Source organism: Pogoniulus pusillus, chromosome 36 (assembly GCF_015220805.1).
Source record: "Pogoniulus pusillus isolate bPogPus1 chromosome 36, bPogPus1.pri, whole genome shotgun sequence".
Classification (NCBI taxonomy): Eukaryota; Metazoa; Chordata; class Aves; order Piciformes; family Lybiidae; genus Pogoniulus; species Pogoniulus pusillus.
In genome coordinates, this window is record NC_087299.1 from 7,617,895 (window position 1) to 7,645,708 (window position 27,814).

At 52.9% G+C, this 27,814-nt stretch overlaps 1 protein-coding gene across 4 annotated transcripts; it reads right to left on the reverse strand.

The window, feature by feature from the left end:
* Window positions 1-484: 484 nt before the first annotated feature.
* On the reverse strand, window positions 485-26,491 carry C36H1orf159 (chromosome 36 C1orf159 homolog). 4 transcript variants are annotated; one of them, XM_064171947.1, is made up of 10 exons: window positions 26,418-26,491; window positions 24,916-25,033; window positions 17,713-17,803; window positions 13,989-14,064; window positions 10,449-10,553; window positions 8,705-8,770; window positions 7,193-7,327; window positions 3,856-3,881; window positions 3,221-3,251; window positions 485-1,912 (listed from the first exon to the last, which is right to left on the reverse strand). In XM_064171947.1, the coding sequence occupies exons 3-10, from the start codon at window positions 17,782-17,784 to the stop codon at window positions 1,815-1,817; spliced, it is 609 nt and encodes a 202-aa protein (XP_064028017.1). In that variant the 5' UTR covers window positions 17,785-17,803; window positions 24,916-25,033; window positions 26,418-26,491; the 3' UTR covers window positions 485-1,814. The 4 variants fall into 4 exon arrangements, with proteins under 4 accessions (XP_064028017.1, XP_064028018.1, XP_064028019.1 ...); XM_064171948.1 differs by lacking the exon at window positions 26,418-26,491 and adding an exon at window positions 26,259-26,336; XM_064171949.1 differs by lacking the exon at window positions 26,418-26,491 and adding an exon at window positions 25,800-25,822.
* Window positions 26,492-27,814: the final 1,323 nt, after the last annotated feature.

The following is a 27,814-nucleotide window of genomic DNA, read 5'->3' on the forward strand; positions in this document are numbered from 1 at the left end:
CCCTGTCCTCCTGACACTGCCCTGCACATCTTGATCAGCAGCCCTGAGGGCAGCCCTCAGGCTCCTCTGCTCCCAGCCCCAGCTCCCTCAGCCTGGCCCCACAGGAGATGTTCCACTGCCTGCAGCATCTTTGTGGCTCTGCTCTGGACACTTCCAAGCAGCTCCCTGAGGTCCTTCTTGAACTGAGGGCCCCAAAACTGGACACAATTTGCCAGATGCAGCCTCAGCAGGGCAGGGCAGAGCAGAGTGGGAGGAAGCTTCCCTATAGCCAGGTCTAGTCACTATATTTACCTCCTCCCACTCCAGTTGTCCTCTTTTAGCTTTGAACCAGGAAGGAAAGGGAATCTTAGGAGGAGGTTTGGACTCCTCAGGAGGTTTGGACTCTCCATATGGGTGTCATGTCAGCTCAAGACAGCTCTGTTCCCATGTTCCTAAAAAAGAGAACAGGCTGTTCCCAGGTTCTGTTCATGCCAGTGGAGACTGATGAAGAGCTTCCAAGGGATTTATTTCAGGAGCAGGGACCCATCCTGGAGTGCCAGCTACACCAAAAGAGGCAACAGCAACACAGGTAGGTGGGAAGAGGCAAGCTGCATAGTTTAGCATTCCACACATGGTGACAGTGACACTTCCACCCAATTTTAGCAAGCTGAGGTTTTTTTTCAGCTCTTCCCCACTCTTTCTGCCCATCCCACTCTGTCCATCGTGCTGATGGAGGGGTTCACATGGCAACAGTCAACTCCTGCCAGCAACAGGAATGGGTGAAAGCCCAGCTGGTGACAACCTAGCCAAAAATAGGACTTCCCAGCTCCTTGAATTTCCTGATCAAGTGATTCCTGGGCCACACAGCTGGCAGAGGATGGGCAAGAGATGGAGGGGGGCACTTTCAACGAGGAAAGACTCTGCCATAAGGTGCTGGCCTGCAGGTGTCAGGCCTGTTAATAGAGGGCTTGAGCAAAGGAAACCCTTTATTGCATTGGCAGGAATCCCCTGACCTCTCCAGTTCCCCCACCCAGTACTCAGTGCTGGGCTCACACAGCCACCCTGGTGGAATTTTGGGTTCCCTTTCAGGGCAGGAAGCTACAGAGAGGATCTTCGTGGGACAGAGAGCGAACAAAGCCACAGCAAATGGCTCTTGATCAAAGCACTGAGCTAAAGCCAGCTGGAGAAAGGAAAGATTCCCACCTTTGGGATTGGACCCATAGTGAGCACAGCCTTTGAAAGCACCAAGAAGAGTGTCTGGATAGTGGCTCTCTAGTCACAGTTAAAAACCTGGCACAGGCCGAAGAGGATGCTCCAGGAGGCATCATTTTTTGCTTCAGGTTACTGCATGATTCGTGGTACTGTCCTGGGAGGTTCAAGCAGTGGCACTTAGTGTTAGCATTGCCAAAGGGCTCCCTCAGCAAGTCCACACCCTCGAGGAATCCCAGCATTTGGTGCTGCCTTGCAGCACTCAGACCCTTCAGGTCCGGGGACACAGGAGACAGCACAAGACAGGAAGGAGAACTTGCCGAAGCTCCAAGAGTGGACCAAAGCAAGGCAGGTTCTGGCAAGGTTTTGCTGCTTTGAACTGAAGGAGAAAATGAGACCACAGAGAACTGCAAAGATGCCCAGATGTAGCCTGGCTGTCACCTGCCACCAGCATCTCTGCACTGGGTTCATTTCTCTGTGAGGGTTTGGCACGACCGCTCGGACACGGCAGTTTGGCTTCCACGCAGCTCAGCTCCTGGAGGGCTTTTCCTGGCACTTCAGTGGCTTCACCAAAAGGTCTCTTGGACACTGGGTACATGTACAGAGTCTTGAGTCAAGACTGGAGGTTAAACATTGCTGACCCTGGTTTCAGAAGAAGAGATGATGGCAGCAGATGTAGATGTCACCAGCGACCGCTCCCGCCTGACGTACCGCGGCTTCCGAACTGCAACGGGGGGCACACAGATGTTAGCTCACAGCTGCACAGGCTGGAGGGGACCCTCCAAGGTCACCTTGTCCAACCCCAGCCCTCCCTGCACTCAGCAGGGACACCTCCAACTAGACCAAAGCTATCCAGAGCAGTCTGATCTTGAATGTCTTCAGGGATGGGGCCTCAAGCACATCCCTGGAGGCTCCAAGCTGGAAGCGGGTGAGGCCTTGAGGAACCTCGAGCAGGAGGTGTCCCTGCTCATGGCAGGGAGGTCAGAACTGGATGATCTTTAACTTCCCCTTCCAACCCAACCCATTCTATGAGTTTGAAGCCACCACCAGTTCTCTCATGGCCTTGCAAGTCTCACCTTGCCACAAAAAGCCAACTTACAGACACCTCCCCAGCACCACCACACCCCCCAAAGTGCTGCATTCCAAACAGGCTCTGCTTTGCTTCAAGAAGCTGATAAAGCTTCAAATCAGCAAGCCTCAAAAGGAGTCAACCATAGAATCAGGCAGGTTGGAAGAGAGTTCCAAGCTCAGCCAGCCCAACCTAGCACCCAGCCCTGCCCAACCAACCAGACCATGGCACTAAGTGCCCCAGCCAGGCTTGGCTGCAACACCTCCAGCCACAGCCACTCCACCACCTCCCTGGGCAGCCCATTCCAATGCCAATCACTCTCTCTGACAACAACTTCCTCCTAACATCCAGCCTGAACCTGCCCTGGCACAGCTTGAGGCTGTGTCCTCTTCTTCTGTCCCTGGCTGCCTGGCAGCAGAGCCCAACCCCACCTGGCTACAGCCTCCCTGCAGGCATCTGCAGACAGCAATGAGCTCTGCCCTGAGCCTCCTCTGCTGCAGGCTGCACACCTCCAGCTCCCTCAGCCTCTCTGCTACTGTCACAGAGATTCCAGTCCTGAAAACAGATCCCAGACTGAACCATTTCCTTCTGAGCACTTGCAAGGCTGTGGGGTTGGGGTTTTTTTCAGCAGACTTGGCTATTAGGCCAGAGAAGTCCAAGATCTATTTCAGGAACTGCCAAAGACCTATTTTAACAGCAAGTGCTCCATCAATACTGCATGCCTAAGTTAATTAAAGCAATAAATCCTATCCAAAAAAGGCCCTGCCAGCCAGATTCCATTGGATTTGTGTCCCCTCAGATGGCACAGCTCTGTGCCAGGCTTCACAGGGCATTGCTTTGGCTCTGTGCTGTTAGCAGATCTGCTTGCAGCTCTCTGCCTGCTTTGCACCAGCAAAGAGGCAGGAAAGGGCAGCCAGCAGCTGAACGATTTGTAGCAGCACGTCCCGGAGAAGAGTTCCTCACCTGAGGAAGCTGGGGGAGGGATCATGGATGCCTGCAGGAGAGAAGAAGGATGGGGTCAGACTCAAGCACCTTTTGTCCTCAGGCTCGCATTAAAGCGTGCAGCAACTTCCCAGCTCCCAGAGAATTCCCTCAGGCTTTCTTCAGAGGGAGGAACTCAACAGGGGCTCCATTCACCTTCCCCCTCCCTTCCCTTCCACCTTTTCCCTCCCCCCTACCTTTCCCCCTTCCCCTCTCCCTTTTCCCTATCCACCTTTCCCCCCCTCCCCTCCACCTTTTCCCTCTCCACCTTTTCTCCCTCCTCCCCTCCACCTTTTTCCTCTCCACCTTTAGCCCCCTCCCCTCCCTCTTTTTCCTCTCCACCTTTTCCCCCCTTCCCTTTCCCTTTTTCCTCTCCACCTTTCCCACCCCCTCCCATCCACCTCTTCCCCCCCTCATCCTTCTACCTTTCCCTTCACCTTTCCACCTCATTCCCCACCCATTTTTCACCTGATTTTTCTTTCCCTGGACAAAGACACCCTCCCCTCCCAAAAAACCCCATCTTTTAGCTTTGTTTTCTTCCCTGAGAGCCCTTGCAAGCCTGCAAGACGTGGTTTTGCAGCAGGCTGTTCCTCCTGGAAGGACAGAGTTCACTTAACTGTTTCACTGGGCTGGAGAACAGATGCTAAAAGAGAGAGAGAGAGAGAGAAGGGAGAAGAGAAAGAGATCAAACCATCATTAATTTAACCCTTGCCCACCCCCCCCCACACACACTCTGAGCTGTTCTAACCTTCTGGCATGCAACAGAAGGCTTCTATTGTGCAAAAAACAAATGAGTTTTGTCACAAAGATGACAATAAATCAGGTAACAAAACCCCCAACCCTCTCACTTTTGTCACCAAGCTTAGGAGGAGAGCTCAGAGCACTCTGAAATCCCATTAGTAGAACACATTGTCTGCAGGGCTCTCTTAGAGGGAAGAGATAAAAGGTTGCAAAGGTCTCTGCCTTTCCAAGAATGACTTGTTTGGTGTTCAAAGGAAGGAGCCACAGCAGCAGCTCTTGTGCACATGAAGAGGATTCAACAGGAAAAAAGCAAGCAAAGAAAGGGCACTTGGAGGTAGCTGTCAGCAAAAGACAGGGCAGAAAGGAAAGAAGTGAGCAGTGAAGGTGCAGGCCTTTCACACAGGAGGTTGCTGCCTTTGTTGGCCACAGGATAATCATCATCCAGACAGGATAATGAGCCACAGAGATGTTCCTGATGCTTCTCCTTCAAAGGTGGGGATCAGTGCTTTCACCTGCTGGGCCAGAGTCAACTACCAGGACACGTGGAAGTCAGAGCAGTATCACTGAAGCCTCAGAGGTGTCTTGGTCTGCCAGCTTGGAAATGTCAAAGAGCAACAGCTCTTGACCCACCTGCAAACTGAAGGAGGATCTTGGACTGACTACAGGGTCAGGGCAATGCCAAGCACTGATAGAGGCTGGGCAGTGCCAGGCTGGAGAGCAGCCCTGGGGAGAGGGACTTGGGGGTGCTGCTGGAGGAGAAGCTCAGCAGGAGCCAGCAGTGTGCACTTGCAGCCCAGAGAGCAACCAGAGCCTGGGCTGCAGCAGCAGCAGTGTGGGCAGCAGGGTAAGGGAGGGGATTCTGCCCCTCTGCTCTGCGCTGGTGAGATCACACCTGGAGCACTGTGCCCACACTGTGCTCCAGGTGTGGGAGGTGTCCCTGCAGAGGGGTTAGAACTGGATGATCTTTGAGGTCCCTTCCAACCCAAACCACTCTGGAAGCTCTGAGCAGCTCAATGGTGACTCCTAGTCTGCAGCTGGGAAGGTTTCCTCTTCTCCATATTAGCATGGAGAGCACTAAGACTCCTCAGCCAGGATGTGCACAGGGACCCACGGCAGGGGAGTTGGAACTGGATGATCTTTAAGGTCCTTTCCAACCTAAACCATTCTCTGAAGCTATGCAAACAAGAGGAGGTCTATTTGTTGAGCAGAGCCAGCCAGCAAACTGCTTGCTTTCAACAGAAGGAGCTCTAACACAGCAAATGCTCTGCTAGGGCTTGGCATGGGAATCACTCAAAGTGGCAGCAGAGAAGGGACAAGAAAGAGCCAAAGCTGAGGCTCTGTCTTCTGCCAGACTGGGCAAAAAAGCAGACATCACCTTCCACTTATTTTGTTCAGCACCTCCCAGAAACTGAAGAGCAGGAAAAGTGTGGACAAAGAGAAGAACTTCAAAGGGCAGCATCTGCCAGAACCTGGTGTCTACATCAAGTCCTGGTGCCAGGTGTTCTTTCCCTAGGCTTTCTGGAATCACTTTGGCATGAAGTCAGGACTCTGCATTTCATAGAATCAAGCAGGCTGGAAGAGAGCTCCAAGCTCAGCCAGCCCAACCTAGCACCCAGCCCTGCCCAACCAACCAGACCATGGCACTAAGTGCCCCAGCCAGGCTTGGCATCAACACCTCCAGGCACAGCCACTCCACCACCTCCCTGGGCAGCCCATTCCAATGCCAATCACTCTCTCTGCCAGCAACTTCCTCCTCACATCCAGCCTAGACCTGTCCTGGCACAGCTTGAGGCTGTGTCCTCTTCTTCTGTCCCTGGCTGCCTGGCAGCAGAGCCCAACCCCACCTGGCTACAGCCTCCCTGCAGGCAGCTGCAGGCAGCAATGAGCTCTGCCCTGAGCCTCCTCTGTTGCAGGCTGCACACCCCCAGCTCCCTCAGCCTCTCCTCACAGGGCTGTGCTCCAGGCCCCTCCTCAGCCTTGCTGCCCTTCTCTGGACACATTTTGTTTCTCAGGAAGAGGAATGGTAGACACAAAGAAGAAATCCAATAGGAAAGACAAGCTAAGAGCAGCTCTTTTTAGCTGCTTTTGTATTTTAGCTACTTCAAAAGCTAACCTGGCAGCTGCCACTTCCAAGCCCTCCTGCATTTAGAGGGCAAAGGAGTGGTGCAATGAAGAGGAACCTCCAATTCCAATCCTCTTCTCCTGCTGCTGACACATCCATGGTGAGCACAGTGCTCTTTATTGTTCCACTTCCCTTCTCTCCAAACAACAACTGCTTTTGGTAAGGCTTTACAAATGGCTGCCACTTAGGGTACAGAAATGCAGCAGGGTTCTCAGTTTGTGTCAAAATGCCCTCTTTTCCTTTCCCTTTTTGAAGTCAGGGATCTAATATTCAGTGCCAAGCACCATCAAGGGTTGTGGTGAGTCTTGGGAGAGGTTTTGGCTCTGTCCTCTGCTCAGATCTCACCTGGAGTAGTGCATCCAGCTCTGGAGCTCTCAGCACAGGAAGGACATGGACCTGATGGAGCAGGGCCAGAGCAGAGCCATGAGAATGATCAAGAGGCTGCAGCACCTCTGCTAGCAGGACAGGCTGAGGGAGCTGGGGGTGTTCAGCCTGGAGAAGAGAAGGCTCCAGAGGGACCTTAGAGCTGCCTTTTGGTACCTGAAGGGGGTTACAAGCAGGCTGCATAGGGACTGTTTGCAGAGGCCTGCAGGGGCAGGAAGAAGAGCAATGGTTTGAGATCAGAGCAGAGCAGATTTAGATTGGATGTGAGTTCTGCACCATGAGGGGCAACAGGGAGCCCAGGGAGGTGGTTGAGACCTCATCCTTGGAGATATTCAAGGTCAGTCTGGACAAGGCTCTGAGCAACCTGCTCTAGTGGAGGATGACCCTGCTGAGTGCAGGGGAGTTGGACTGGATGAGCTCTGGAGATCCCTTCCACCCCAAACCATTCAGTGATTCCACCCCAAAACCAACAGGTGGGTTAGGGAGAGACCCTGTGTGATCTGCACCTCAGCAGAGTCAGAGAGACACCACGAAAAGATGACTCAAAAACCACACAGCAGGAGACAATTTTTTTTCCCCTTGGCCTGCACTGCTTTAGATGATCCAAGGAGCTCAGAGCAGTGACATGAAATTTCAAAGGCTTTCCATGAAGAAAGTGAGCAAAAAGCCAAAGCAGAGCTGAAAGAAGACAGTGAGAGGCATTTTACCTTTGTTCCTCCTGTAGAAAACATCAGGAAGTTTATTGGCACGTTTGAGGTAGAAGAAAGAAGCAACAGAGAGTATCAGGAACAAACTGATGAAAAATGTCCCCAGGATGAGGGACACTGCCACTTCTGGGCCCCCTGCACAGACAAAAGGAGAGAGAAAAGTCTGTTAATGGCCAGGAATCTCCTGGAAGATGAAGGATCAAGACCAGGCTCCTTGATATTCCCAGGAGCAAACCAAGAATTCAGTGCTGTTGCCTTTTGTTCTCTTTGAAACACAAACAGACCTCACTGAAACATTGACAGATCTCTCTCCATATTCATTCTGTTGCCTGAACAACTTCTCCTGACCCCTGGCAAGTGAGGTTGGGAAGCCTCAGCCTCTGCTTTCCCTGAAGACAGACACAGCTTTTTAATCTATTGTTGTTCCTTTTATATATAGAAAACTTTCAAACCCAGTGCTGGGAGGCACTCAACATCCATACTGTTCTTCTTGTCCTAAAATGAAGCCTCCCAAGGACAGACTTTGGCAACAGACAATAAACCACTGCTGCAGCACTCCCACTGCTGTGCTCTCCATGAGGAACTTGCCCAAGGAGGCAGACATAGAACCACAGAATCAGGCAGGTTGGCAGAGAGCTCCAAGCTCAGCCAGCCCAACCTAGCACTCAGCCCTGCCCAACCAACCAGACCATGGCACTAAGTGCCCCAGCCAGGCTTGGCTGCAACACCTCCAGCCACAGCCACTCCACCACCTCCCTGGGCAGCCCATTCCAATGCCAATCACTCTCTCTGACAACAACTTCCTCCTCACAGCCAGCCTAGACCTGCCCTGGCACAGCTTGAGGCTGTGTCCTCTTCTTCTGTCCCTGGCTGCCTGGCAGCAGAGCCCAACCCCACCTGGCTACAGCCTCCCTGCAGGCATCTGCAGACAGCAATGAGCTCTGCCCTGAGCCTCCTCTGCTGCAGGCTGCACCTCCCCAGCTCCCTCAGCCTCTCCTCACAGGGCTCTGCTCCAGGCCCCTCCCCAGCCCTGCTGCCCTGCTCCAAACACCTTCCAGCACCTCAACATCTCTCTGCAATGGAGGAGCCCAGAACTGGACACAGCACTCAAGGGGTGGCCTGAGCAGTGCTGAGCACATGGGCACAAGAACCTCCCTTGTCCTGCTGCCCACACTGCTCCTGAGCCAGCCCAGGATGCCATTGGCTCTGCTGCCCACCTGGGCACTGCTGCCTCCTCTGCAGCTCCTCTCTCCCAGCACCTCCAGGTCCCTTTCTTCCTGGCTGCTCTCCACTCAAGCTGAACTCAGTAAAACCCATTTACCTCAAAATTCATCTGTAAGCCTTAAGAAAGGATCCTTGGTGAGAACAGGAGAGAAGAACCAAAGCTGCCTCTTAGATGTGGAATCAAATCCCTGCTAGACAACTCCAGATTCCACAACCTGTTTACCATGGCCAGGTCCTGAAGGAGCAGGCAGGCAGTGAATCATCACACAGCTATTGCCATCTACTCACCTATGTTCTGGAGGAAAGGAGTTACAGTGCTTATATTCATTTGGAAACTCATTCCTCTGCTACCAGCTGGAAAAGAAACAACAACAACAACAGAAAAAGACTTAGAGGGGAAAAAAAAAAGTCAAATCTGACTAAAATTCCCCATCTTGAAAACCTCACTAAAATGTTATTTGACTTCCCCAAAAGTATTTGAAAGGTGAGGAAGAATTTTGATTCATCTCATGAAGAGATTCAATCCTTTGGAGCATTAAAAGAGGAGAAAGAATCAATCAAGCATGATCATAACCTGCCCCCTTCTCCCCCCCCACCCCCCCAAAAATAAAGGTGAAGGACTCCCCAGGGCATGTCTCAGACAATCAGATCAAGTTTCTTACCTCTTTGATTAAAAACATTGACAAGGAATTGATTCTCAGCTCTCAAAGACAGCACAGGCACAAAATTCAGCCAGCACTCATAATAAGAGGCTGTTTCTCCCCTAAGAACTGAAACAGATGGCTCCAGGGGGACCTTAGAGTTATCTTTCACCAGCTGAAAGCAGCCTAGAGGAAGGCTGCAGAGAGACTTAGCCTGAAGGTGTGGGAGACAGGACAAGGGGGAATGGTTTGAAGCTGAGGCAGAGCAAGGTTAGAGTGGAGCTGAGGAAGAAGTTCTTCGGTAGGAGGGTGGTGAGAGTATGGAATAGGCTGCCCAGAGTGGTTGTGGATGTCTTTGTTTTGGAGGTGTTCAAGGCCAGGCTGGATGAGGCCCTGAGAAACCAACTTTAGTTCGAGGTGTCCTGAAGTATCAGAGAACCAAGCAGGCTGGAAGAGAGCTCCAAGCTCAGCCAGCCCAACCTAGCACCCAGCCCTGCCCAACCAACCAGACCATGGCACTAAGTGCCCCAGCCAGGCTTGGCTGCAACACCTCCAGCCACAGCCACTCCACCACCTCCCTGGGCAGCCCATTCCGATGCCAATCACTCTCTCTGACAACAGCTTCCTGACAACATCCAGCCTATACTTCCCCTGGCACAGCTTGAGGCTGTGTCCCCTTCTTCTGCTGCTGGCTGCCTGGCAGCAGAGCCCAACCCCACCTGGCTACAGCCTCCCTGCAGGCAGCTGCAGGCAGCAATGAGCTCTGCCCTGAGCCTCCTCTGCTGCAGGCTGCACACCCCCAGCTCCCCCAGCCTCTCCTCACAGGGCTGTGCTCCAGGCCCCTCCCCAGCCTTGCTGCCCTTCTCCAAACACCTTCCAGCACCTCAGCATCTCTCTGGAATGGAGGAGCCCAGAACTGGACACATCACTCAAGCTGTGGCCTGAGCAGAACATCCTAAATGCTCTCCCTCAGCTCCAAACTATTCCCCCTTGGCCCCTTAGGAAAAGTCTCTCTGCAGCCTTCTTGTGGGATCCCTTCAGGTACTGGCAGGCAGCTCTGAGGTTCCCCTGGAGCCTCCCCTTCTCCACTGTGAACAATTCCAGCTCCTTCAGTCTGTCCTCACAGCAGAGCTGCTCCAGCCCTTGGATCATCTTTGTGGTCCCCTCTGGCCTCACTCCAACACCTCTGTGCCCTTCTGACGCTGGGGGACAGCAGAGCTGAAGGCAGGATTGGAGGTGAGGTCTCAGCAGAGCAGAGCAAAGAGACAGAACTCCCTTTCTTGCCCTGCTGGCCACAGGTTTCTCCATGAGCCTCTGCTGGACCACACACATCAGAGGAGATCTGAGCACCAAACCACAACCATGAAAGAAAGGGCTGGTAAATGACTCACAACTTCTGCACTCAGTCAGGTTGGGACCAGAAGAGACAGGGAGGGATTCATTCCTGCACTTAATGCAGCTGCTGCTACCATCCTCGTTCCACCTCCTGTAACAACCTGCAGAGGAATGAGATGGCCAAAGGTCTGAAACAGCAACAAAAGCAACACTGCAAATCCTTCCTGGTCTTCAGACACAGGCAAAGGCAACAGAAACTTCCTCTGTTTGCTCTGCTGCTTGCAAACATCTCCTGCTTGCAATAACACAAGTTAAGAGGGTTCATGAATTTATAAGAACGGGTTGGGTTGGAAGGGACCTTAAAGATCAACCAGTTCCAACTCCCTGCCATAGGCAGGGACACCTCCCACTAGTCCCAGGTTGTTCAAGGTCTCATCCAACCTGGCTTTGAACACCTCCAGGGAGGTTGTGGAGCACAGAGGAGGTTGTGGAGCCTTATCCAACCTGGCCTTGAACACCTCCAGGGAGGTTGTGGAGCACAGAATCACCCAATGTGATCTTTGATCACATTGGGTGATTCTGTGCTCCACAACCTCCCTGGGCAACCTGTGCCAGTGTCTCACCACCCTCTCTCTCTGTGCTCCACAAACTCCCTGGGTAACCTGTTGCAGTGTTCCAGCATGCTCATGGTGCAGAACTTGTTCCTCACATCCAATCTAAATCTGCTTTGCTCTAATCCCAAACCATTGCCCCTGGTCCTATCCCTGCAGGCCTCAGCAAGCAGTCCCTCTGCAGCCTTCTTGTAGCCTACTTCAGGCACTGGAAGGCAGCTCTAAGGTCTCCCTGAAGCCTTCTCTTCTCCAGGCTGAATGACCTCAGCTCCTTCAGCCTGACCTGGTGGCAGAGGTGCTGCAGGCTCCTGATCATTTTTGTGGCCCTGCTCTGGCCCCTTCTCCATCCTGCCCAGACAATTCTCAGGCCTCTGTAAGTTTATTAAATGCTGGTAAGAATTTCTTCCTCATTTCCAGCCTCAACCTTGCTCTCCTCAAGCTTCAATCCATTCTCTCTCCACCTATCACTCCAAGCTGTTGGCAAAAGAGCCTTCCCAGCTTTTTTGTAGCCCACTTTCAGACACTGGCAGGTCTCTCTGGAGCCTTCTCTTCTCCATGCTGAACACCCCCAGCTCCCTCAGCCTGTCCTGGCAGCAGAAGTGCTCCAACCCCTGACCATTTTCATGACCTCCTCTGGATCATCTCCACCAGGTCCATGTCCTTCCTGTGTCGAGGGGCTCCAGAGCTGGCACTGCCATGTCTCAGCCCTCTCAAGTGCTGCATGCTTGGTGTCACTTGGAGAAGCCCAGCCTGTTTAAGCTGTTCTGTGACAGATGGCAAGTGGTTTCTATCAAGCCACCCTCCCATTCAGGCTGGAAACTGATTAAACTTTCCTCTTGGCCTATGTCTTGGCTGTTGAGAGCTCTCCATTTCAGCTGCAATGCACACAGTGGCACATCTGTGTTAAGGCAAAGAAGAAAACCACCACATTTAGGGCACATCTTTCAAGAACAACTTCATTTACTACAATAAAGCTGTGCTGGTTTCACTTCAGGCTTTGACTTGAGAGATGAAGATTAGAAGGTTATTCCTACTAGATCATATTACAGTCTACATTTAAAGAGAGGGGAGTTGGAGGTGGGGGGAAAGCCTTTAGTGTGCTGGCTAAAATCCAGCTCTGGAGAGCCTGGAGCCACACTGGTATCAATTATCCCATAAAGTAAACTCTTAGTAAGGTGCTGATTTGAAAACAGCTCTGCTGCAAGGGTTTTCCCTTGGAGAGAAGCAGCACTTTTGATGGCCACAGCAATAAATCCCATCTGACATTTAATCTAAACACAAACACATCCAATGGAAGGGCAAAGACTTGCTACAGGAAGAGGAAGGGAAGCATCAAAGCACTTATCTGACACCAAAGATATTGGAGAGATTAGCAGCTGAGCAGAAGATTGAAGGGAACACAACCCCGTGGCTTGCAGGCAATTGTTTGTGCCACAGCTAAGATCATTTAGAAGCACAAATTAATCTATTCATGGAATGGCTTAGTGTGGGAGGGACCTCAGAGAGCAGCTCCTCCAACACCCTGCCATGGGCAGGGTCATCTCTCAATTAGACTTGGCCTCAGCCAGCCTGGCCTTGAACACCCCCAGGGAGGAGGCAGCCACAGACTCTCCAGGGCAGCCTGTTCCTGTGTCTCCTGTTCCTGTGTCTCCTGTTCCTGTGTCTCCTCACTCTCACTGCAAAGAATTTCTTCCTCCTCTCCAGTCTCAATCTGCCCTCCTCAAGCTTCAATCCATTCCTGCTCATCCTATCGCTCCCAGCCCCTGCCAAAAGTCCCTCTCCAGCTCTCCTGTAGCCCACTTGAGCTATTGGAAGGCAGCTCTAAGATCTCCCTGGAGTCTTCACTTCTCCAGTCTCACCCTGCTCTGCCTCAGCTTCAAACCATTCTCCCTTGTCTTGCCTCACCCTCAGGAAAAGTCCCCCTCCAGCTCTCCTGTAGCCCACTTCAGCTATTGCAAAGCTGAAGGGCAGCTCTAAGATCTCCCTGAAGTCTTCCCTTCTCCAGTCTCACCTTGCTCTGCCTCAGCTTCAAACCATTCTCCTTTGTCCTGTCTCCAGACACCCTCAGGGAAAGTTTCTCTGCAGCCTTCCTGCAGGATCCCTTCAGGTACTGGCAGGCAGCTCTGAGGTTCCCCTGGAGCCTTCCCTTCTCCACTGTGAACACTCCCAGCTCCCTCAGCCTGTCCTCACAACAGAGCTGCTCCAGCCCTTGGATCACCTTTGTGGCCCCCTCTGGCCTCACTCCAACACCTCTGTGCCCTTCTGACGCTGGGGGACAGCAGAGCTGGATGCACTATTAACTGAAAACAACAGTTAGAGGAGCTACCAAAACAGTGCAAATAGCCTCCAAATGCCTTAACAACCACCACAAAAGAAATGACTGAACCCAGAAGCAGACTCCAGGTTTTAAATGCCTAATTTTCTCGTTGCTGTGGGCTCTGAGGCAATTTTCCTGCTGCCACTTCTCTGATTGTACACAAAAATATCATTAAAAAAAAAAAAGCCTCCTTTTTTTCCTCCCCTCTTCACTACTGCTGGAAAACAACCACACAAGTTTTGCAGTCCCCTTAAATGCAAACAAGTGCACATGTGTGGCATGAGGCAGAATGAGGCATTCTGTGCTAACAAGAAAACACTGACATGGTTCTTAATGCTCCCTTCAATACACATCACAGCAGCTCTGCTCTCTCAATGCTCATTGTTTGAGCTGTTTAGGGCTTCAAAGCAGTTGCAGCAGCTCTTACATAACCCAGCTGCATGCTACAGAGAGAAGAACAACCTGGTTAACAGCTGTCTGCTCTCCTTCCCATGCAGGAACACCACCTGTGAGTCATGAGAAGCATAACCTTGGGTGTACAGAGGTAGAAAAACTTCACTGTGTACCTGTGCTGCTGATTGGGTTCACCTCTCTAGTTAAATCAGGAGCTTTGATTTCCTTCTTAACTGTTCAAACTGGAATGTTATTGAAGAGTGATTAAACTTTACCTGGACTGCACTGGTTGCTTACTGGACAGGAACTGTTTGAATCCAACATATCCACACAGCATTCTGGTTCTGAAACCTAAATAAACCAAGATTAGACACTGCAGAAATGGTTTGGCTTGGAAGGGAGCCCTCAAAAGTCACTGAATTAGCCAGGGTGGAAAAGATCTCTGAGGTCATTGAGTCCAACCCATCACCTAACCCTTCTGATGAACTGAAACTCCCTCTGCACTCAGCAGGGACATCCTCAACCTGGAGCAGGTTGCCCAGAGCCTTGTCCAGACTGACCTTCAATATCTCCAAGGATGAAGTCTCAACCACCCCTCTGGGCAACCTGCTGCAGTGTTCCAGCACCCTCATGGTGCAGAACTTGTTCCTCACATCCAATCTAAATCTGCTCTGCTACAATTCCACATCATTGTCCCTGGTCCTGTCCCTGCAGGCCTCTGCCAACAGCTCTCTGCAGCCTGCTTGTAACCCCCTTCAGGTACCAAAAGGCAGCTCTAAGGTCCCCCTGGAGCCTTCTCTTCTCCAGGCTGAACACCCCCAGCTCCCTCAGCCTGTCCTGCTAGCAGAGGTGCTGCAGCCTCTTGATCATTCTCATGGCTCTGCTCTGGCCCTGCTCCATCAGGTCCATGTCCTTCCTGTGCTGAGAGCTCCAGAGCTGGATGCACTACTCCAGGTGAGATCTGAGCAGAGGACAGAGCCAAAACCTCTCCCAAGACTCACCACAACCCTTGATGGTGCTTGGCACTGAATATTAGATCCCTGACTTCAAAAAGGGAAAGGAAAGATCATTTCTGTGCCTCTCTCCATCACATCCAGGCCCTTCAGGCCTTTTTAACTTCATTAAATGCTTCAACCACAAGAAGAAAAGAGAAAACCCACAGAGAACAGAGGACTAAGCAGCAGCTGCAGCTTAAATTTGCTGTGGCTTTGTCTTTCTTTTTCCCCCTCTCCATTAGGCAACCTGACAAGGCCAGATGAAGCTTGATGCATCACCAAGCTGATTTTGACCTGGCAGCTGCTCCCCACACTCACACTTTTGAGAACAAATGCACACAATGGCTCCAAAAAAAAAGAGAAACCTGCTGCAGAAATGTACTTGCTAAATTCTTCAGTGCAGCACAGGTCAGAGAGGGACTTCTCTTGCCCACAGCACCAGAGAAATGCTCTTAACAGATGGGCTCAGAGAAAAGATAGAGGTAAAAATGAGTGCTGAAAACTACTTCTCTCCTTTATTTTTGCTCCTCTTGCAGGAGAGGAGGTCTGCACTCAGCAGAGGCATCCCAACAGAACCAGGAGAGCTGCTTCTTCATTGTGTAACAGAAAAGAGCTTCACAGATGCTGATGGCACACAGCTTAGTTTCTGTTTGCATGGAGTGCTGTGGGTTGGGAAGGCCCCTAAAGATCATCAGAGAATCACAGTTAGGGGTTGGAAGGGACCTCCATCTTTACTGATGATCTGGAGCAGGGGATTGAGTCCAGCATCAGTAGGTTTGCAGATGACACCAAGCTAGGAGCAGGTGTGGAGCTGCAGAGGGACCTGGCCAGGCTGGATGGGTGGGCAGAGGCCAATGGGAGGAGATTGAACAAGGCCAAGGGCAGGGTTCTGCACTGAGGCCACCACAACCCCAAGCAGCACTACAGGCTGGGGCCAGAGTGGCTGAGAGCAGCCAGGCAGAGAGGGAGCTGGGGGTGCTGGCAGAGAGGAGCTGCAGAGGAGGCAGCAGTGCCCAGGTGGGCAGCAGAACCAATGGCATCCTGGGCTGGCTCAGGAGCAGTGTGGGCAGCAGGACAAGGGAGGTTCTTGTGCCCCTGTGCTCAGCACTGCTCAGGCCACCCCTGGGGTGCTGTGTCCAGTTCTGCACCACTCCATTGCAGAGAGATGCTGAGGTGCTGGAAGGTATTTGGAGAAGGGCAGCAAGGCTGGGGAGGGGCCTGGAGCACAGCCCTGTGAGGAGAGGCTGAGGGAGCTGGGGGTGTGCAGCCTGCAGCAGAGGAGGCTCAGGGCAGAGCTCATTGCTGTCTGCAGCTGCCTGCAGGGAGGCTGTAGCCAGGTGGGGTTGGGCTCTGCTGCCAGGCAGCCAGCAACAGAACAAGGGGACACAGCCTCAAGCTGTGCCAGGGCAGGTTGAGGCTGGATGTTGTTAGGAAGTTGTTGGCAGAGAGAGTGATTGGCACTGGAATGGGCTGCCCAGGGAGGTGGTGGAGTGGCTGTGCCTGGAGGTGTTGAAGCCAAGCCTGGCTGGGGCACTTAGTGCCATGGTCTGGTTGGTTGGGCAGGGCTGGGTGCTAGGTTGGGCTGGCTGAGCTTGGAGCTCTCTGCCAACCTACTTGACTCTCTGATACACTCTGCAGAGGCATCCCAGCAGAACCAGAAGAGCTTCTTCCTTCACTATGTAACAGAAGATGCTGATGGCAGACAGCTTAGTGTCTCTTTGTTTGCATGGAGTGCTGTGGGTTTGAAAGGACCTTCAAGATCATCACAGCATCACAGTTAGGGGTTACAAGTGACCCCCAGAGATCATTTAGTCCAACCCCTTTGCCAGAGCAGGATCACCTGGAGTGGAATCAGTCTTAGAAAGGGATGGAGCATTCTTGTTCACAACAACAACAAGAGCTGAGCTGTATTCAGGCACAGAAGCAACTGAAATGCACCTCCCAGCCAGTATTGTTCTGCTGATACACAAACCCCTTCACATCCAGGGGAGACAAAAATCAAAGCTATCAAGAGAAACGGTTGGGACTGTCACAAGTGAAATTAGCAGCCTGACTTCACGCTGTGAGCACATCATGGGGAGCTAAACTGCAGCAAAGAACCAGCAGACAGATGGATAACTGGCTTAGGATCACTGCTGTTGGTCAGATTCTCCTGCAAGCAGAACTTCTTGCTCTTTTCTGAAGCAGTCTTTTGCTTTAGAGCTTCTCAGCCATCCAAAAAGATGAAGTTTTTGGTGTCCCTGTTTTGGATGGTTTGCAGTTCAAAGTGCCCAGTGACCCCAAAAGGTGAGTTTGTTGATCATCAGGGGGCTGCTGTTATCAGTTACATCCCTGCTCTTCTCCAAGCACTTGACTAGAATCATAGACCCACTCAGGGCTGGAAGGGACCACAAGGAGCAGCCAGTTCCAACCCCCCTGCCATGCCCAGGGACACCTCACACTAGATCAGGCTGCCCACAGCCTCAGCCAGCCTGGCCTGAAACACCTCCGGGGATGAGGCTTCCACCTCCCTGGCTCTCACCACCCTCATGCTGAACAACTTCCTAAAATCCAGTCTGACTCTCCCCATTTCCAGCTTTGTTCCATCCCCCCCCAAGTCCTTTCACTCCCTCACAGCGTCAAAAGTCCCTCCCCAGCTTTCTTGTAGCCCCCTTCAGATACTGCAAGACCACAATAAGGTCACCTGGGAGCCTTCTCTCCAGACTGCACAGCCCCAACTGCCTCAGCCTCCCCTCACAGCAGAGCATCTCCAGCCCTCTGCTCACCCTCATGGCCCTTCTCTGGACACCTTCCAACCCATCCATAGCCCTCTTGTCCCAGGGCAATGCTTTAACAGGCCATCAGCCACCGCAGCAAACTGACCTCCTGCACAAGCTCCACTTACTGACTGCTGCTCAGCCTAGGTCATTTCTGCTCAATGGCAGAAGAAACAACCTGGTTTGGTCTTTGCTGGTACCTGACATGACATAAAAAGAGCCCCAAGCCAAAGCCATGAAGTACCCACCGAGCTCTCAGCAGATTTGCTGGCAACTTCTGCCACCAGTCGAGTTAAGAGCAGCACATATGGCACCTCCATGCCCAGGGCACTCACAGCTCTAAGGAAGAACAGGGAAAGAAGTTAGAAGGTAAAGATACAAAGAATGGCTTCAAGTGGAAGGGGTCCTAAGGATCATTCAGTTCCAAGCCCCCTGCCATAAACAGAGACACCTCCCACCAGCCCAGGTTGCTCGAGGTCTCAGCCAGCCTGGTCTTGAACACCTCCCTGGGCAACCTGTGCCAGTGTCTCCCCATCCTCACTGCAAAGAATTCCTTCCTCCTCTCCAGTCTCAATCTGCACTCCTCAAGCTTCAATCCATTCCTGCTCATCCTATCGCTCCCAGCCCCTGCCAAAAGTCCCCCTCCAGCTCTCCTGTAGCCCACTTGAGCTATTGGAAGGCAGCTCTAAGAGCTCCCTGGAGTCTTCACTTCTCCAGTCTCACCCTGCTCTGCCTCAGCTTCAAACCATTCTCCCTTGTCTTGCCTCACCCTCAGGAAAAGTCCCCCTCCAGCTCTCCTGTAGCCCACTTCAGCTATTGGAAGGCTGAAGGGCAGCTCTAAGATCTCCCTAGAGCTGAAGGGCAGCTCTAAGATCTCCCTAGAGCTGAAGGGCAGCTCTAAGATCTCCCTAGAGCTGAAGGGCAGCTCTAAGATCTCCCTAGAGCTGAAGGGCAGCTCTAAGATCTCCCTAGAGCTGAAGGGCAGCTCTAAGATCTCCCTAGAGCTGAAGGGCAGCTCTAAGATCTCCCTAGAGCTGAAGGGCAGCTCTAAGATCTCCCTAGAGCTGAAGGGCAGCTCTAAGATCTCCCTAGAGCCTTCCCTTCTCCATGCTGAACAAGCCCAGCTCCCTCTCTCCCCCTGTCCATTCCAAAAGCCCCTCCTCAGCTTTCTTGTACCCCCTCTTCATGCCAGAGAAGTTCATCCTTCCCTTTTGTTCAAGAACTTTTGACATCACACTGCTTTTATTTGACCACAGACCCCTCTACATGAAATACACTGGGTTGGGGAGGGGGGAGGAATGACTTACCTTGGTTCAAGACACAAATTTGAGACACTCAGAGGTTTCCCTCCAGCTGCAGAGGGGCAGGTTTCTGCCTCTGGCTGACTGTGGTTGCTAAGAAACAGGGAACCTTATCAGCCTTGCTCCAAACTGGGCCAGGCAGAGACTATTCCACACCCAGGATCTAAAAAAAAAATCAATGTGGCTGCAACAGAAGGGTTACTGCCTGGCACCACCACTGATAAGCCTCCCCACAGCTCCAGGCTCCTCTGGCTTGCAGCACTGAGCTGGGATGGATCTGTGGCAGGAGCACTGCTGTGACAAAAGCAAGGCTGGCATTCATTTCTCCCATGACAGCCCAGCCATGAAGCATTAATGAAGTCTGGCTCTTAATAGGGAGCATTTCTCAATTGCCTCAGAACAGACCTTCCCCGTGTGGAACAGAATATTTCAGTCTGCTACAAGCTGAGCTGGGTTAGGGTTTGTTTTTCTTTCCCCTGCCTTTGCTTTTGCCACCTAAGCCCACACAGAAATTGAAGCCTGGATGAGGCACTTAGTGCCATGGTCTGGTTGATTGGACAGGGCTGGGTGCTAGGTTGGACTGGATGAGCTTGGAGGGCTCTTCCAACCTGCTCAGCTCTAGGAAAGGTCACCTCTCTCACACTGAACTATGTGGGGAGCTAAAGGAGCTGGCTCCAGGTTGACCTGCATTGCTCAGACACTCCCTGTGTCAATATTCTACCATCTGCCTCTTCCCTGGACAATATCATGAGGGGACTTACATCCAGTCCTCAGAAGCTGAGAATTATTTGGGTTGGAAAAGACCTCCAAGAACATCAAATCCAACCAACATCATCACAGCCCCAAGTGCCACGTCCACAGGTCACACCTCCAGGGATGTGAACTCCACCACCTTCCTGGGCAGCCTGTGCCAATGCCTGACCACTCTTGCAGCAAAGAAATTGTTTCTCATATCCACCTAAGCCTCCCCTGGCACAATTTCAGGCCACTTCCCCTTCTTCTATCACCTGATACTAGGGAGAAGAGCCCAACCCCCAACCTCACTGCAGCTTCCTTTCAGGGAGGTGTAGAGAGCAGTGAGGTCACCTCTCAGCCTCCTCTTCTCTGCCAGAGAACCTGCAGCCTGGTGGTATAGAGAAGCCTTTCCTAAAGCTATCAGAAAATCTGTGGATAGAGTCTGAGAAAGGACTTTTGACAAGGGCTTGGAAGTGATAGGATGAGAGGGAATGGATTGCTGTCTGCAGGGACAGCTGGGCTCTGCTGCCAGGCACCCAGCAACAGAAGAAGGGGACACAGCCTCAAGCTGTGCCAGGGCAGGCTCAGGCTGGATGTCAGGAGGAAGCTGTTGTCAGAGAGAGTGATTGGCATTGGAATGGGCTGCCCAGGGAGGTGGTGGAGTGGCTGTGTCTGGAGGTGTTGAAGCCAAGCCTGGCTGGGGCACTTATTGCCATGGTCTGGTTGGTTGGGCAGGGCTGGGTGCTAGGTTGGACTGGCTGAGCTTGGAGCTCTCTTCCAGCCCTGCTTGATTCCATGATCTCTGATCTGGAATTAGCTTGGAGTTCTCTTCCAACCTGCCTGATTCTCTGATCTGTGAGCTGGAATTAGCTTGGAGATCTCTTCCAACCTGCTTGATTCTATGATATGATACAAGCTTGAGGAGGGCAGATTGAGCCTGGAGATGAGGAAGAAATTCTTTGCAGTGAGGACAGGAAGACACTGGCACATGTTGCCCAGGGAGGCTGTGGATGTTCCCTCCCTGGAGGTGTTCAAGACCAGGCTGGATAAGGCACTGAGCAACCTGAGCTAGTGGGAGGTGTTCCTTTCCATGGCAGGGGAGGGTTTGGAACTGAATGACCTTTAAGGCCCTTTTCCAACCCAATCCATTACCTGAGGGTCAGCCAAAACCCTCCAAGCAAAGATTCATGAGAGGGAAGCCCCAAAAAGGAAAGCTTTCAGCCCTAGAGGGAAAACTCCTTTAGTGACTCATCTCACAAACTGATATTTGGTACTATTTTTGTACACTAAAAAAAAACCCCAAACCAACAAAACAAAGAATTCCAGTGGCTGACTTTGAAATGACTGCAAAATCTGTGCCATGACCCTTTGTGAGTTGTTGTTTTGCTGAAGAGCAAAAGCACTGAGCAGTTCCTCTGCTGGATTTCTGTTCAGGTTTTCAAAGCACTTAACACACAGCCTGGTTGCCTCCACTTCAAAATGAGATTAGTTCAGCTTGGTGGGGGGAAAAAAAAAACCACCAACTGAAGATGATCCTCTGCTATCAGCTTGAAGGCTCCAGGATCAAAGACTGCAAAGCAAAACTCTGGGCTTAGTGCTCCAACTGATTTCTACAGCTGGATTGAGGCTGGCACCATGGGGCACAGCCATTCTGCTTTGCTCTGGTGAGATCTCACCTGCAGCACTGTGTCCAGATGTCACAGTGTCACAGTATCACCAAGGTTGGAAGAGACCTCACAGATCATCAAGTCCAACCCTTTACCACAGAGCTCAAGGCTAGACCATGGCACCAAGTGCCACGTCCAGTCCTGCCTTGAACAGCTCCAGGGACGGCGACTCCACCACCTCCCCGGGCAGCCCATTCCAGTGTCCAATGACTCTCTCAGGGAAGAACTTTCTCCTCACCTCCAGCCTAAATCTCCCCTGGCACAGCCTGAGGCTGTGTCCTCTTGTTCTGGTGCTGGCCACCTGAGAGAAGAGAGCAACCTCCTCCTGGCCACAACCTCCCCTCAGGTAGTTGTAGACAGCAATAAGGTCTGCCCTGAGCCTCCTCTTCTCCAGGCTAACCAATCCCAGCTCCCTCAGCCTCTCCTCGTAGGGCTGTGCTCAAGGCCTCTCCCCAGCCTCATCGCCCTTCTCTGGACACACTCAAGCATCTCAATGTCCCTCCTAAACTGGGGGGCCCAGAACTGAACACAGTACTCAAGGTGTGGTCTAACCAGTGCAGTGCCTGATGGAGCAGATCCAGAGGAGGTCACAAAGATGATCAGAACTGGAGCACCTCTGCTGGGGAGACAGGCTAAAAGAATTTGGGCTGCTCAGCCTGGAGAGAAGGCTCCAGGGAGAGCTTAGAGTTGCATTTCAATTTCTGAAGGGGACCTACAGGAATGCTGGGGAGGGACTGTAGTGATAGGACCTAGGGGCAGTGGTTTGAAACAGGAGCAGGGGAGATGGACATCAGGAGAGGAAGTTCTGATTGGCATTGGAATGGGCTGCCCAGGGAGGTGGTGGAGTGGCTGTGGCTGGAGGTGTTGAAGCCAAGCCTGGCTGGGGCACTTAGTGCCATGGTCTGGTTGGTTGGGCAGGGCTGGGTGCTAGGTTGGGCTGGCTGAGCTTGGAGCTCTCTTCCAACCTGCTTGATTCTAAGTCTCTATTCTTGTTACCTGGAAAAACACTTTTGAGGAACAAACCACAAAATCACTGCTGAAGCCAATCCCCTCCTAACTGCCCAATCCTCCTCTTTGTGACTGTGAACATCTACCCAGCATGAGCTCAATGATGCCAGCATTCCCAGCCCTGAAATAAATCAAGACACTCATCAACAGCACTGCTGGGCAGATCTCTCTGCACAGCCACTCGTGACTCCAACAAACTCTGCCCTGCAGCTGTTCCAGCAGAAGTAGGCCACCAGATCTATCTGCCCTCAAATCATCAGCCAATATTATTTATTTCTGTGGGACAGAGACAATATCTAAGCTAAATGTGTAGATTGGTTGTTGATACAGTGGGCTCTGGTTTAGTCTGGACCGGTTTTAAGGGATGGAAAAGGAAGGCAGAGGTGAACTAAACTGCTTTAAAAGCTTCCAAGCCTGTCATAGAAGGGTTTAGGGTGGAAGAGACCTCTAAAGCTCATCCAGTCCAAGCCCCCTGCACTCAGCAGGGACATCCTCCACTAGAGCAGGTTGCTCAGAGTCTTGTCCAGACTGACCTTGAGTATCTCTAGGGACACAGTTTCAACCACCTCCCTGGGCAACCTGCTGCAGTGTTCCAACACCCTCATGGTGCAGAACTTGTTCCTCACATCCAACCTAAATCTACTCTGCTCTAATCTCAAACCATTGCCCCATGTCCTGTCCCTGCAGGCCTCTGCAAATAGTCCCTCTGTAGCCTGCTTGTAGCCCACTTCAGGTACTGGGAGGCAGCTCTCTAAGGTCCCGCTGGAGCCTTCTCTTCTCCAGGCTGAACAACTTCAGCTCCCTCAACCCATCCTCATAGCAGAGGTGCTGCAGCCTCTTGATCATTCTCATGGCTCTGCTCTGGCTCTGCTCCATCAGGTCCATGTTCTTCCTGTGCTAAGGGCTCCAGGGCTGAACTCAGGATTCCATGTGAGGTGTAATTCCACACCATAACTTGTAACTTTAGAAAGGAAAATAAAGCCCCAGAGCCTCCAAAACACTCAGCACACCTGAAGGGTAACCATGCCTCTGAATGAGGTAGCTGAAGGTTTAGTTTGCAAATCAAGTATGTGAACCAGTCCAGAGGAGGTCACCAAGATGCTGAGAGGGCTGCAGCAGCTCTGCTCTGAGCACAGGCTGAGAGAGTTGGGGCTGTGCAGGCTGGAGAGGAGAAGGCTTCCAGGAGACCTTGGAGTGGCCTTGCAGGATCTGAAGGGGGCTACAGGAAGGCTGGGGAGGGACTATTGAGAAGGTCTGGGAATGGCAGGAAGAGGAGGAATGGGTTTGAAGTGGCAGAGGGGAGAGTGAAAGTGGATGTTAGGGAAGAGTTCTGTGCAGTGAGGGTGGTGAGACACTGGCACAGGTTGCCCAGGGAGGTTGTGGAGCACAGAAGCACCCAATGTGATCAAAGATCACATTGGGTGCTTCTGTGCTCCACAACCTCCCTGGAGTTGTTCAGGACCAGATTGGATGAGGCCTTGAGTGACCTGTTCTAGTGGGAGGTGTCACTGCCTGTGGCAGGGAGGTTGGAACTGACTGAGCTTTGAGGACCCTTCCAACCTAAACCATTCTATGATTCCATTTGATCAGGATCAGAAATCCACAGCCAACCAACTTACAACCCCACAGAGTAGGTTTCACATTTGGCAGGGTTTCCTCTTTGGATTAAGGAGGGAAAACCTGACAATGTCACACACAAACTGGTGCCCAAATTAGCAAGTCTTTGCACTTGAGATGCCAACAGAGTGTTGAGAACACAGACATTGTAATTAAAACAAAGTATTTCACACCAGAGTTCCACACAGGAAACAAAGAAGCCTCAATTCAGTGACAGCTTGGATCCAGAGCACCACAACACACAGAAGCTAAAGCTCACTTCTTGCTTTTAAAACTGAACACAAACAGTTCATGAACTCTAAGCACTGGAAGGCTTTTTCTTTCCTTCCAAGTGTTCTTTAATTCATTTGGATGCTACCATTTCCACACACAGAGCTGTGCAGCTGTTGTTCCTGCTGCCTGAGCAAGAGCTTTCCTGCTTAAAGCATTGCTGGAGCATTGTTTGAGCAAAGCAATTTTCATTTGCAAGTCTGTTTCAAGCAAACAGAAGAATCTTTGCTCAAATTTCAAGGGGAGGGGTAGAATTCACTCAGCAGACCTGTCTGAGCCATCACAACTCATCCTGCTGCCAAAAGCTGCTTAATTCTGGGTCCCTAAGGTGATCCCAAGACTCATTTATGGGCCCTAAGGTGATTCCAAACCCTGTTCTGGGATTCTAAGACAATTCCATGACGCACTCTGGGGTCCTAAGGTGATGCCAAGACTCACTCTGGGGTTCTAAGGTGAACCCAAGACTCATTCCAGGGTCCTAACACAATCCCAAACCCCATTCAGGGATTCTAAGACAATCCCAAGACTCACTCTGGGGTCCTAAGGTGATCCCAAGACTCAGTTCTGGGCCCTAAGGCAGTTCCAAACCCCATTCTGGGATTCTAAGACGATCCCAAGACTCACTCTGGGGTCCTAAGGCGATCCCAAGACTCATTCCAGGGCCCTAAGGTGATGCCAAGACTCATTCCAGGGCCCTAAGGCGATGCCAAACCCCCATTCTGGGATTCTAAGACGATCCCAAGACTCACCCTGCTGCCAAAAGCTTCTTAATTCTGCTATGACCTTGCAAGGTGGTAGCAGAAAAGCCAAAATGCCCTTTCACAAACCTTTAAAAACCTCCACTGTGACTTACCAGCACCTTCAGAAGCAGGCAGCAGAGCACTGCATCCTCCCCAGCTCACCACCCAGCCCGTGTGGGATGCGGTTTGCTGCTAATTTCTCATTGACACTGCAACTGTTTCACAACAAACCTGCAGGGCAGAAGAGCACAGAGAACAATCTTCAACCCGAGCTGAAAGAGGACTCGTTCTTCCAGCTCCCTTCACAAGCACCCAGGAGAAGCACTGTTATCACTACCCCTCGCATCAAGACGATTATGTAACAGGCCAGCAAGTAGCAATTTAAAGCACACACCTTGCACCAGAGACAATCAAGATACCAACCCGGCTTCAAGAAGCACTTGGCTACCTAGAAGGTGCCTGGAGCAAAGGCTCATTAACGCCAACACTTAACTGTTGCCATCAACAACACATCTCCGGCAGAGACACATTTTGCTGTCCTCGCAGCCTGCAAAAATCAGAGCAGAAAAGGAACCCTCCCGAGATCTGGTTGCTGATGGTTGAAGCTGGACACATGCATGGCCCAAACGCATGGGTTAGGGATTGGGGTTTTTAACCCCCTCACCTCCTAAACGGTGCAATGAAAGGATCTGTGTTCGGAGAGGTATAAATCTGCTTCTGATTTAGCCAGAAAGAAACAAAACAACAGTCAAACAACATCTGCCACTGGAAGGGGCTGCTGAGGACAAGCACTTAGTGCCACGGTCTGGTTGATGGGATAGGGCTGGGGGGGATAGGTTGGACCGGGTGAGTTTGGAGGTCCCTTCCAACCTGCTTCATTCTATGAACCTAACCCTAACCCCCACGACCCTAAGAAGCCTCAGATTGCCCCGAACTAATTTGAGTCGATTTTATTAAAGAGAGGAGGGGGAAAAAAAAACAAACAAACCAAACAAACCAAGATAAAAGCATCCAAAGTTTTGTAGGAGCAGGAGGAAGAGACGATTCGCTTCCCAACGCAGCTCCTGACTCCCGCCCTTCAGCAGCGAACGCCGCGGGAGCCGAGCAGCCTCCGAGGAGCTGGGCGAGGAGGAGGAACGAGGGGAGACGCTGCCCCAGCTTCGCCCTACCCGGGCAGAGCACTGCTGCTGCTCCCTCACACCCCACCTCAAGGCCGGGTCGGGGCTCGGGGGCCTGCTCTGCGCTCCGCCGGCTGCAGCGCTGGGCGCAGCCCGGGACGCGGGGCTGGAGCCGGCCCCAGCAGCCTCCCTGCGCACCTCACCGCCTCCACCGGCGGCAGGACAGCGGTCAGGGGAGCCCTGGGCCGCGGCTGGCAGAACCGCTCCGCGGCCAGCGCTGCTGGCAAGGCCCCCGCAGCCGCGCCGAAAGCGGTAGCGGCTCCTTGCCCTCTCCTCACCTGCCCGGCGGCGGCTCCCGCAGCCCCGAACAATGGGGCAACGCCCGGGGGCTCGCCGCCCTCCGCGGGGCTTTCTTCTCCCTTCCCTCCCACCGCCGCCTCGCAGCCCTCCTCCGCCGCCCGCGGGGCCGCGGCCGCGCTCCCCCACCGCTCCCTCACCTGAAGCGCGATCCCCGGCCGCGCCGAGCGGCAGGTTCCCGTTCGTACCCCCCGCCCTGCGGCAGCGCCCGGCCCGCTCCCTCCCGCCGCGCCCTGGGACTTGTAGTTCCGCTGGGGGCGGGCCCGCGCCCGGCCGAGCCCCGCGGCCCGCGCCGCGCCCAACTACAACTCCCAGCAGGCCCCGCGCCGGGCCCTACCTGCGCCCCCCGCCCCCGCAGGTGCATCCCCGCCCCCGGCCCGGCCCCGCCGCGCCTGCGCCGCCGCCGAGCCCCTGCCGACGGCAGTCCGGCGGCTGCGGGCGGCCCGGGGGCGGCTGCGCCCCGCTCGGGTCCCGCTTGGGTCCCGCACCGCCGCTCCCGGCGTGCCTGGCGCCGGCGCCGCCATCTCGGGCGTTGCTGGGAGACGCGGACGCGGCGGGAGGGAGCGGGGCTGGAGGGTCCCTCGTTACCAGCCTGGCTCCGTGTCCAGCCTGGGTCGTTACAGGTTCGGGCTGGAGGTGAGGAGGGAGTTGTTGAGCAGGAGAGTGGTGAGAGGCTGCAATGGGTTGCCCAGGGAGGTGGTTGAGGCCCCATGGCTGGAGGTGTTTGAGGCCAGGCTGGCTGAGGCTGTGTGCAGCCTGCTCTAGGGTAGGGTGTCCCTGGGCATGGCAGGGGGGTTGGAACTGCCTGCTCCTTGTGGTCTCTTCCAGCCCTGATTCTATGGTTATCCATCCCTCTGCTCTGCTCAGACTCTTCCTCCTTCGATCTTTGATCCCATTGGGTGCTTCTGTGCTCCACAAGCTCCCTGGGCAGCCTGTGCCAGTCTCTCCCCACCCTCAACCTGTGCCAGTCTCTCACCACCCTCACTGCAAAGAACCCTTTCCTAACATCCACTTTCAATCTCCCCTCTGCCACTTCAAACCCATTCCTCCTCCTCCTGCCATTCCCAGACCTTCTCAATAGTCCCTCCCCAGCCCTCCTGTAGCTTCAGGTCCTGCAAAGCCACTCCAAGGTCTCCTCCAAGCCTTCTCCTCTCCAGCCTGCACAGCCCCAACTCTCTCAGCCTGTGCTCAGAGCAGAGCTGCTGCAGCCTCTGAGCATCTTGGTGGCCTCCTCTGCACTGGCTCCAACACTTCCATGTCCTGCTTGTGCTGGGGGCTGCAGAACTGCACCCAGGACTGCAGGTGGGGTGTGAGGAGAGTGGTTATGTTAATTACATTTCTATGCTCAGCTTCCTGACCTGTCTCTTTCCTTCACACAGCTGCTACTGAAGCGTTCTGTCGTCTGGACTTCCTTCTTTGTGGCTTCTTCACAGCTGGCTGAGGCAGTTACCAAGGTTTCCTGTGTGAGAGGCAAAGCAAAACCACTCTCACTTGTCAGCCAAGCTCTGAAACACAGCAGAAAACACAGCTCGTGGTT